At 40.0% G+C, this 12,043-nt stretch overlaps 1 protein-coding gene across 1 annotated transcript in view; it reads right to left on the bottom strand.

The window, feature by feature from the left end:
* LOC137310536 (piezo-type mechanosensitive ion channel component 2) overlaps positions 1–12,043 on the bottom strand; it is a 624,232-nt gene that overhangs the window by 83,580 nt on the left and 528,609 nt on the right. Inside the window, exons 34-36 of the mRNA XM_067978307.1 lie at positions 9,774–9,880; positions 2,753–2,851; positions 167–281 (exon numbers count right to left, since the gene is read on the bottom strand). Of these exons, the coding sequence (XP_067834408.1) occupies positions 167–281; positions 2,753–2,851; positions 9,774–9,880 (321 nt within the window). The remainder of the gene's footprint in view (positions 1–166; positions 282–2,752; positions 2,852–9,773; positions 9,881–12,043) is intronic.

Below are 12,043 nucleotides of genomic sequence, written 5' to 3'. Positions count from 1 at the left end.
CGGCGGAGCAAGAACGGGGAGATAACTCCAGCACTTCATTTTAACTCGTAACTTTGTTCATAACTTATGATAGAGCATTACTCATAATAGCAGTTACAAATGTTAATTTTACAATGCTTCAGGGTGTGTCTCACCTGGACTATAAAATGACTGCACAAAAAATTACCTCCTGCTTCTTTTTTACCAGCTTCCCATTGCTTCTGCTCTTTTTGAAGCTTTTTTTTCTCCTTCTTTTCTTTTAATACAGATTTTGAATCTTTCTTCCAGGTCTGGTAAATGAACTGTAAAAAAGAGAGTTCACATAACTTCTTAACCGTTATTTAAGTGCAGTGTATAACCATACAAACAGAGGATGGACAGCGTTATCCAAAGCATAAATGGAATGAACATACTGGTATCACAGTGCATTGAAAACACAGATGGAATATACAGCTGACTGGCTGGAATAGTCAGACTTCAGACTGGACTTTCCTGCATATTTTGATTATCAATCGCTATTAACAATTTTGATTATAGTGCTGTACTGGTACACAAAAAACAGACTCTGTAAATGCATTGATATAATCATAATTAAAATCCACCATAATTTTTCTAATGCTGGACACATATCATAAGGATTTGTCTAAGAGGAGATGTAACACACAATATCTTCAGGCAAACTGATGTGTGAAAATCTTACTTGTCTGCTGGTCATGATGGTCGTATGTGAAATGAGATAGGGCAGGCTCAATCTAATTCCAAGTGGGCAGGATTCCACAGCACAAAACTGGCATTATTTTAGCAATTTCACTCAGAGAAGCCACAGAATGGAAGGGATGAAAAATGTCAAACTGTTACATTAGGGGTGCTCTTGTGAGGTTGGGTCTTAGGCGATGTATTGGAGCAGGAGAGAGGGAGCTCTAACCCGCACTTAATCATACTAGATCTGGTCTGAAAGTACTTGATGCTGATGCCTGTTGTCCAAATGAAAAGCATTGCATTCCCTTAACACTATTATTCTTAATATTTAAAAAAAATTCAAACACACCTTTGCAGCTAATAAGGGAGGTTAATCATCAATATGTTTATTGGTTGCAGCCATGGTGGATGACACACTCTGTATGGCCTATCTCAACCAGAGTGGGGGTGATTTTAAACCCCATGAATGGGTGGGTGGGGGTGGGTGGGAGTTGAAAATAGTTGTTTTTTGGGTCGCGACCGCAACCCGGCTTTATTTCCGGGTTTAATGTCGGCACGTAAAAGTACAGGCTTCCCACCGGGAATGCAAAGTCCGAAAATTTTGCGGTTGCGACCCAAAAAACCAGCTATTTTCAACTCCCACCTGCCCCCAACCTGCCTGTTCTTGGGGTTTAAAATCACCCCCAATGTACGGAAGGCTGCTTCATAAACGGCAATAACACAAGTTCGTAATTTCTTTGGCCAGATTTTTATTTTTGAAATACCAAAGTACAGCACTACACAAATGTAAACAGAACAGTAATATCAAATGATGGAGGGGGATAAAACTACATAACTTGTTTGCACCTTTTTAGGAGTTGTTAGGCAATTAAAAAGCATAGTTAGTGGTTAGTTCAAATAAATTGTCACCAGCACTAATTGAGTTGCGATCAGCTGTGGGCTTCCGTCTCTGTGGTGATTTTTCAGTGTCATATCTGCTCAGCAGTATGACATTTCCTCTTTTTTTCATTGTTTTGCTCCCCACAACAGATGTTACCAGTAGTAGACATACACACGCATGCAAAGCAAGAACAACAGAAGCACAAAAAGGCAGTAAAGGCTAACAGCGCTGGTTTAAAGCAAGCATCAATGCAAGGCATGCATATTATGCTTTCCCGCTCTCCTAGTTGAACTGGTGCCCTGATGCACAAACACAAAAATATACAAAATCAATTAGAATTCAGTCATTATTATCAACTTCTATCTTGAAAGGTATTACATGAAATTCACTTTGAATCTAATATTTCCATTTCCTTATTTATGAGTATTAATGTTATTGCCAACTGTCCAAACCACAAGGTTCTGATATGTGTATTTACAGTTATAAATATTTAAGCATTTACACAAAAAGGAGTCTATGCTCATGGCAACATAATGCACACTTTTTGAGTACAAAAGTTCTTTTTGTAGAGCTTAATTTGATTTTAATAATAGGATGTTAAAATCACAGTAAGAGTTGCATCACTGAATTGAGCTTCAAGTCCAGCTTGTGCAAAAAAAGTCTTAAAATCCTTCCATAAAACTGATCTCATTAAGTGAAAATTTCAGAAAATAAAATTCTTCAGATCATTTTGTTTTATTTTGAATTTGTTGTTAAATGTTTTTCTAAATTGTTTCAACTGTCCAGCTCTCTATGCAAAATTCTGGAACAATCCTAATGAAGAATAACTAAATCATGCAGCTAAAAGCCAGTTACAATAAGACAGAATGGTACTGATATATGAGGGAAGTACAGTACACCCCCACTAATTGGCACTCTCAGGAGATGGGAACAACCACATGTTAGCTGTTTTCACTGAGGAGAATCGATATTAGTTGGTTATTCTACCGTTGCTCTTTCACACCCAAACTTCAGCTTTACAATCGTTTTTAAACTACACTACAATCAGAAAAAAAATGTTCATTCAAAATACAATTCAACCAAATTTATCAAAGAGTTGTCAACTTGTGGGGATATACTGTATTTTAAATGTGTTGGCATACTACAGAATGAGGCGCAATCATTGCACACACTCATGAAACACCTAAGAAATACCTTTACAGCTCTGACTATCAACTGAAGTATGGTTTTTGGCAGTTTTAGGATAGACTTTGGCAAGGCTATTAAGGCTGAAGCAAATTTCCGAACTGCTCTCTATAGAGAAGGACAAAGCAAGGCAATTGTTAGTAGAAAGGAGGTCCCTAATACTTAGTTAAGTTTTTTGAGAAAGAATTCAGGTCAATATTTTAAGGTTTTACATTCATCTGGAGGTTATTTATCTTTGAAGTTTACATAACCTACAAGACATGTCTAAAGCCAATTTGGCTTTCTACAAAAAAAAACTCCTAAAGAGAATTTGATTTTCTAAATTGACTGTAGATTAAAACAACAACTTGCATTTATGTAGTGCTCCTCACATCTGAGACAACTTTATAATAAGAAAGAAAGTAATACGGTGAACACTGACAATGGGAAAAAGGGAGGTGAATGGAAAAGTTAGGATGGGGAACTTAAGGCACATTCGAAAAGGAGGGTTTTGACCAGGTTTTTAGCAGCAGGCAGAGAGGTGGTGAGGGAGAGAACTTGGGATACTTTCAGAGAGCACATGGACCCAATTTTAACCTAACCTGCCCAGTGGGAACAAGGTGGGTTTGGGACAGACGCCCGTTTTACAGCTCGCCCGATTTCGTTCTCCATTGACTTCAATGCTGAGTAAAATCAGACGGTGTGTAAAACGAGCATCCGACTCGAATGTGGCCCGTACCCGCTGGGCGGGTTAAGTTAAAATTGGGGCTATAGTGGTTGAATAATGACCACCAACGGTGTATTGGACAGAGTGAGGGGTTTGGCGAATCTGACGATAAAGGAGTGGAAGGTACAGACTAGGATGCAAGGTAGGAGGAGATCATTAAGGTATGGTGGAATGAGGCAAAAGAGGGATTTAAAAACAAGGATAAGAATTTTGGAAGTGACATGCTGGAGTTCAGGGAGTTAGAGGAGCTTCGGGGTGACAGCCGTGATAGGAATGTGAGACGTAGTGCGAGTCAGGACACTGGCTGTGGCATTTTAGATGAGTTGAAGTTTCATAGAATCATAGAAATTTATGGCACAGAAGGAGGCCATTCGGCCCATTGTGTCTGTGCCAGTGCAGTGGAGGGTAAACGCGTGGAGGCCAGCCTGCTACGAGATAATTGGAGAGGCCGAGTCTTGAGGTGATGAAGGCATGGACAAGAATTTCTGTGGTAAAAAGTCTGCAAAGGGGTGGAAAAGGTAATTCTGAAGAGGTGGAAAAAAGCATATTTTAACAGCAGATTTGGGGGAGGAAGTTGAGTTTGGGATTGAGTAGGACGCCAACTTTCTCAACTTCTTGACAATTTGAGACGGCAACCAGGGAGGTTGTTGGAAAGACCAGATGTTATTGGCTGGAGATGCTGTAAAGAATATCGACTCAGTTTTGTTCATATTTAGCTAGAGGAAGCTTTGCTTCATCCAGATATTGATATCTGAAAGACAACTTGAGGGTGTGGCATCAACCTTTCGATCAATGTAGAGTGGAGCGAGGTAGAGCTGGGTATCATCAGCATACATAGGTACAGTGGTGTAGTGGTTATGTTACTGGACTAGTAATCCAGAGGCCTGGAAACCTGCCATCCTTACCTGGTCTGGCCTACATGCAACCTAGGTTACTGAGTGAAGTAAGGGTGGAAATTGTGGAGGCTCTGGCCACAATCTTCCAATCCTCCTTAGATATGGGGACAGTGCCGGAGGACTGGAGGATTGCAAATGTTACACCCCTTTTCAAAAAGGGAGAGAGGGATAAACCCGGCAATTACAGACCAGTCAGCCTAATGTTGGTGGTGGGGAAACTTTTAGAGACAATAATCCGGGACAAAATTAATTGGCACTTGAAAAAGTATAGGCTAATAAATGAAAGTCAGCATGGATTGGTTAAAGGAGAAACGTGTTTTACTAACTTTATTGAGTTCTTTGATAAAGTAACGGAGAGGGTTGATGAGGGTAGTTCAGTTGATGTGTATATGGACTTTCAAAAGGCGTTTGAAAAAATACCACATAATAGACTTGTTAACAAAATTAAAGCCCATGGGATTAAAGGGACAGTGGCAGCATGAATACAAAATTGGCTAAGGGACAGAAAGCAGAGAGTAGTGGTGAACGGTGGTTTTTCAGACTGTAGGGAAGTATACAGTGATGTTCCCCAGGGGTCAGTGTTTGGACCACTGCTCTTTTTGATATATATTAATGACCTGGACTTGAGTATAGAGGGTATAATTTCAAATGACATGAAACTCAGAAATGTGGTAAACAATGTGGAGGATAATAACAGACTTCAGGAGGACAGAGACAGACTGGTCAAATGGCAGACACATGGCAGATGAAATTTAACACAGAGAAGTGTGAAGTGATGCAGTTTGGTAGGAAGAATGAAGAGAGGCAATATAAACTAAATGGTACAATTTTAAAGGGGGTGCAGGAACAGAGAGACCTGGGGTTGCACATTCACAAATCTTTGAAGGTGGCAGGACAAGTTGAGAAGGCAGTTAAAAAAGCATATGTGATGCTGGGCTTTATTGATAGAGGCCTAGAGTACAAAAGCAAGGAGGTTATGCTGAACTTTTATCAAACACTGGTTAGGCCCCAGCTGGAGTATTGTGTTCAATTCTGGGCACCACACTTTAGGAAGGATGTCAAGGCCTTAAAGAGGGTGCAGAAGAGATTTACTAGAATGGTACCAGGGATGAGGGACTTCAGTTATATGGAGAGACTGGAGAAGCTGGGGTTGTTCTCCTTAGAACAGAGAAGGTTAAGGGGAGATTTGATGGAGGTGTTCAAAATCATGAAAGTTTTTGGCAGAGTAAATAAGGAGAAACTGTTTCCAATGTCAGAAGGGTCAGTAACCAGAGGACACAGATTTAAGGTGATCGGCAAAAGAACCAGAGGAGACATGACGAAATTTTTTTTATGCAGCGAGTTGTAATGATCTGGAATGCACTGCCTGAAAGGGTGGTGGAAGCAGGTTCAATAACAACTTTCAAAAGGGAATTAGATAAATATTTGAAGGGAAAAAAATTACAGGGCTACGGGGAAAGAGCAGGGGAATGGAACTAATTAGATAGCTCTTTCAAAGAGCCGGCACAGGCATGATGGGCCGAATGGCCTCCTTCTCTGCTGTACCCACTGTGATACATGTGATTCCAGTCCCACACTGGGACCCTTAACTGCCCTCTAAAGTGGCCTGGCTTAACCAAGCTACTCAATTGTACAAGGGCAACTTCGGATGGGCAATAAAGGCCATCCTTGCCAATGATGCATGCATCTCAAGAATGAATGAAGAAAAATAAAATGTAGAAATTGACCCTGGATAATGCAACCAAAGGGTAGCATTATGTAGATAATGAAGAGGGAATGGGCAAGGAAGGATTCCTGGGGTACACTGGAGGTGAGTATGTGAGCAGAACAGAAGAAGCCACTGTCATCAATGTAGTGCCTGCATTGAGTCAAATAAGAGCAGGATGCTGCAGCGCTCCAGGGATGGATCTCAATGGAGATTTTGGAAGAGGATGGAGTGGGTGACAGTGTTGATGGCAGCAGAGAAATCGAAGAAGATGAAGAGAGTTAGGGAGGCATAGTCACAGTTGTACACCATGTCATTTGTCATTTTGATCAGTATAGTTTTTATACAGTATCTGGGGTTTAAGCCAGATTGAATAAGGAGTGGTGAGAGAGGTGGCAGCATAGTTTAAAGGTAACAGTGCATTCCAGGACTTTGGAGAGGAAGGCAAGTTTTGAGATATGGCAGTAGCTGGAGAAAATGGTTTCTTAAGGCAGAGAGCAAACTAGCAGGAGGTGATGCCAGTACCTGACAAGGGAGACAGATCAATGATGTTGGCAAACATGGGACTGGAGAAATGAATTTGGGTGGACAGAAGCTGGGGTGATGGGCTTTATGGGCAGAATAAGGGAACCGAGGAATAAGGAGAAGATGGGAGAGAAACTTCAAAGTATGAGAAGGGTGTGGACAGGTGGGGAGCCTGGGGTTTGAAGGAGTCAGGGGGAGTCGGAGGCACTAAAAAGAAGCAGTGGCCACAATATGGATGATCTCAATTTTGGACACAAACAAGCTCATGAGTTCCTCACATTTGAATATATGGTGAAGATAGGGGTGAGGTCGTGTCTTAAGATGGTTGCTGGACTACAGTGGTTGGTGCATTTTCTTAAATTGATAGGATAACAGAATGTTAGTGACAAAAAAATTGTTACTTTCTGGAATATGAATGGTAATTATATCGCACATCAGGTTAGCTCAAAAGTTGAATCACAGCCATTAAGCTGTGTCATGTAATCATGATAAAAGTTTAAACCCCAAATGCGATGGTTTAAGTTTCAAAATCTATTTCAATAACGTGTATTCCTCTTTTTACAAAAACTCTTGAAATTTGATTTATTTTGTTTTCTGTCTCACGAATATGTTGGCTATGACTACATCCATGAATGCAGAACCTTAATAAATAATGAAAATCAGAGAATAAACCTTAAGAAAATAACATTAAAGAAAATACTTTGGTGATTAATCTCAGACAAAAACTGTAGCCTTCAGATCATTAGCTATAATTAGTTTCTACAGTATAAAAAGCTTCAACACAAGGCATTTAATTCATCATCCTCACAGAGATCTTAATGAATCCCATTCAGTTAACCTTGGACATTGGCAAATAGAAATAAAAAAAAGTTACCAGAATGTGGCACAATATTTTATGCATTAAGAAGCATCAAGAAGAAATAAAAATTAATAATTAAAAAATATACAGCAATATAACTTAGTGCATGTTGCAGATACTTGACAAAATCCTGCTTTATATCTGTAGCATATCTGCAGTGATTTATGTCGAATTATTTCAGTTGTACAAGCCAATCTGAAAGCACTGCCACAAACTTGATGTAAGCAATTATTAAGGTTCTTCTTCATATACTTTACGATCATGAAAATAGAGTTTGGCTTGAAACTTTATTTTTCATGTTTTGATGCAGGAAGAAGACATTCTTACATCCCAGTCTATCTGCTTCATTGGGTGCAATAAAAGGCAAACAGTTATCATAAGCAAACAGCATTTCTAATTCAAGGATGGAAAAGAACAGAATATGCATTTGTACATTAGTACACACCTTCTAACTGATGTAAATATAAACGCCATACACAATTTTAGTTAAATGCATAGAGATTGGAAAATGGTTAGCAAATAACTGCTATATTTGAAAGCTAGCTGCCAGTGGAATGGTTGGACCATCAATAACCATTTTCAGTTAATGCAGTTCTCCTACCAGTCAATCCGGAGAATGACATTAGCAGGAAAGTTGTAAAGGAGTTGACAACCCCACTTGGCCAAGCTCACTGCTGGAGGTTCACATTGGTGAACAATTCATCACAAGAGCCGGGATGAATGTACATTTCTCTTAACAACCTTTAAAAAGCTGCATGGTGTATCTTCAGAAACTTGTGTTCTGCAAATTAGAAGTTTTTCGCCGGGAATTTCCTCGGGACTTCTACTGCCTTAACTTCGGTAGTATTTCGGTGGAAACCCAATTTACACACATAAAAGAGGTTTTCCCTGAACTCGCTCTAAAGTTACGGTGGCGGAGTGGGAGAAGCCCCCGAGGAACTTCATCCCTCTTGTTCAGGAACAAAGCAACTCATTGGGATTATCAAAAAAGAATTTGCCTCCATCTTAAAAAAATAGAGGTGCATTTTCCAGTAACTTTCTCTCCTTACCTTTTTTACTTTCTGCTCTTGGAAACCATGACTTACACTAGATGCAGTTCCATGGATGCCAGCAGATGCCAAGTACCTTGACCAAATGATCATATTTCTCATATGAACCAAAGCAGTGAGTGTCGTCAGGCAATTCAACTATGGGATATTACATCGAAACATGACTCTGCCCTCACCATTACTGACATACACTTTCAATGGGAGTGCTCCAAGACGAGAGTCACTGATTCATAGCCAGGAGCAGGAACTAGAGCCAATTCTTCCCTACCTTAGCTCAGGGCTACTAAGGCCAATGAATGTCCTGACTGAGACCACAGAAGATCTATATGGCACAGTTCAACAACAGACAGTGCATCACCAACTATCCATTGTGGTAAATACTGATGTTTTGAAAACATTTTACATGGAGGGTTTGCCACATTTCTTGCCAATTTTTTCCCTTCCCTTTTCTTATTGTTGACTCCTGGGTGGGGTATGGTTCCCTGGACATGGACTACCCTCCACCCACTCTGCCATCAGTAGGTTTTATGCCGTTAGCACAAACTCTCAAAAAAAAATGTTACATTTAAAAATGACAATGAACTTTATTTCTGTAGTTATTGTTGACTACCTTCGGTGAACAACACTGCCATGGCAATAACTTTGACTGGTCTGAGCTATTAGATCCACATTGCCGCCCTAGCCCATGCAGGAAAGTACATATCCCTCTATTCTGCTTTTGAAGCATTTTCTTACATCATGTATATCTTTTCCCTCTTATCCAGTGAGATTTGTTACCAAAATGTCCTGTACTCTGGACAAATGAACGTAGGTGTCGATTTCATGTTGCTGCTATGCAAAGAAGTGATAAAGATAAAAAAAACCACGAATGCTGGAAATATAAAAATCCCCCCAAATCCTGGAAATAAACAACTGATCAGTCAGCACCTCAAAAACAAAAGATAGGTCAATGTTTTGGGTGTGACTCTTCACCCCTCCTCCCCCCATTAGAACTTGTGATGTGGAGATGCCGGTGATGGACTGGGGTGGACAAATGTAAGGAATCTTACAACACCAGGTTATAGTCCAACAGTTTTAGAACTGACAAAGAGTCTAATCCAAAATGTTAACTTAGATTTCAGATGCTGATTGACCTATGCGTTAACAGCATTTATTTCCATTAACTGAAGGACTATCTTAGCTCTCATTAGCTGTATGCACTTAGTCTGACTTAGGGTGTTGAGTGTTTTTCAGTTTCCGTTTTAGAAATTTTATTGTTGGATGAACTATAGCAGAATCCGAGAACATTACCTGGAAACCTGATTTCTTGGGATATTCTTCTTCTTCTTTTACTTCTTCTTCTTCATTCTCCTCCTCGCTGTCTGTCTCAAAGAGATAGTAGTCTCCGCTTCGAACCACTAAGCAGGAGAAGATAACATTACTGGCACAATGAAAGGTGAAGCAATGCAATTTTATAGGCTTCTGGATGCATCTTCAATTACTTTTTAAATCTTTCTTTAAATCTCTTGATTCCATTTTAACTAGCAGACATTAATAAAACAGGTGCTAAATTCTAGATTAAGCCATGGCAATAATATAGTAGAGAGCAGAGTGTAAAGAATGTACAGCACTAAACTACCCAAACGGTTACCTGTATGTTAACATCCAACTCAAGGGAATGCACAAGAAAATCAAGAAGAGGAGGGAGCCAGGATGACAGGGTTTAACGAGGAATTAGTAGCAGAATGCAGAACATCAAAAAGGATGACTTTGGTTGAAAAATGTGAAAAAAGGTGGAGAAACAGAGCATAAATATTGCAAAGACTGGCAATATTTCTGTGCGAGTGCTGTGAATAAGAAAGTAAGAAGTTGAGGCTGAGGCTTTATTGAAGTTTTGTCTAAAGTAGATTAAATGAATTATTTGTTAGAAATATAATTTTTAGTTTTATATTTCTGAATTACAGTTCTAATTAATCCATGCAGAAGCATGCATTTCAATGGAACTCAAATAAGATAAAAATCTGTCCAATAGACAACATAAAATGGTGCAGCATTTCAGCATAACACAATACATAACAAGCTCCTTCTGTAAGTTTTAAATTTTCAGATTTACATTTGACTGGGTGTAACCATATAAACAAAGCAAACCTGGATGTATACCAAATAATATAAAAGATGACTTTTTGGAATCATTCTAAACAATTCTAGACAAAAGTTAACAACTTTTTGTCAAAGTTATGCATTACTTACAAGTGCACTGAATTACAAATACCCTTTTGAAATTTATATAGTTTATAACACCTTAGTAGTGACCAATTCAGTACCCCTTTGTAAAACAAAATCACATAATTAGCATAAATTATCATTGACTTCAAGATTGTATGTTTTTCTATCTATTTATGTTTTTCACTTTGTTTCCATTTTTGTTTAAATAGTACGGGCTAGAAATTGGGCCGTGCATCGCCCATTTTTTTAGGCGTGACCTGCACCTGACGCCATATTGGTAAAGAGGTTTACGCAGGCACAGATAACAAATGCTGACAACTTGTAAAGTAAGGAGACAATGCGTTAGATCAGTGTGCAACGCTGATTTAAAGGGATGGATACCATTCTGGCACTCAACACTCCAGCCAATGCATTGTCGTAACCATGACCAGCTAAACTTGTTGTAGACGGCCTGGAGGAGCCTCCCACCAGTGCTATTTAAAAGGGACCATGCAGGATTTACAGGTTAGTTGCTGGTTTATTGCTTCTGGCTGCTGATGCATTTGTACCTGTTTTTGGAGGTCTCCTACGACAAGGGGACAGAGCCCAACATTTTGAGCCAGGACTTTCAGGAGTGAAGTTAGGAAACGCTTCTACAAACAAAGGGCGGTAGAAGTTTGAAACGCTCTTCAGCAAACAGCAGTTGATGCTAGCTCAATTGTTAATTTTAAATCTGAGATTGATGGATTTTTGTTAACCAAGGGTAATAAGGGATATGAGGCTAAGGCAGGTATATGGAGTTAGGTCACAGATCAACCATGATCTCATTGAATGGTGGAACAGGATCGAGGGGTTAAATGCTACTGCCAATTGCTGCCCCCTATGATGCACCACCTTCTCCTGCAAGAAAGCGGGACGTGTGTTGGTGAGTGTCCTGCAGGAAGTTTGGGTGATGTGCCTGTCATGGTTAAATAGCTGCCAGTGTGTGTGACCTTTAAGTTGTGGATGTGCGGCTTGTAACAGTGGTAATGTGTGAGGGTGAGAGGAAGCATCTGATTGGAAGAGTTGAGTACCGATTGAAAGAGTTTGTTGGTAGGTGGGCGATGGGGGTGTAGTGTGTGGTGCAGTGGATGCGGCTAGTGGTGCAGTTGGTAGGAGATGCCACTTGGTAGTTGACCTCACTCACCTTGACCACTTGTGTCAAAGCATCGAATTTCTTCCAGCACTGCATTCATGTTCGTAGTGCAATCTGCCTAGCAGTGACTTCGTCCCCTACTGCTTCCCACTGCCTCTTGAGCATATGTCTGGAGGACCTCTTGCTCCCCATGCAGATATAGGATGCCCCTCCTTCTGTCCACCTCTTGCACCAAGGCCTC

The sequence above is a fragment of the Heptranchias perlo genome, chromosome 3 (genome assembly GCF_035084215.1).
Source record: "Heptranchias perlo isolate sHepPer1 chromosome 3, sHepPer1.hap1, whole genome shotgun sequence".
NCBI classification, from domain to species: Eukaryota; Metazoa; Chordata; class Chondrichthyes; order Hexanchiformes; family Hexanchidae; genus Heptranchias; species Heptranchias perlo.
This window is presented reverse-complemented; position numbering and strand designations above follow the sequence as displayed.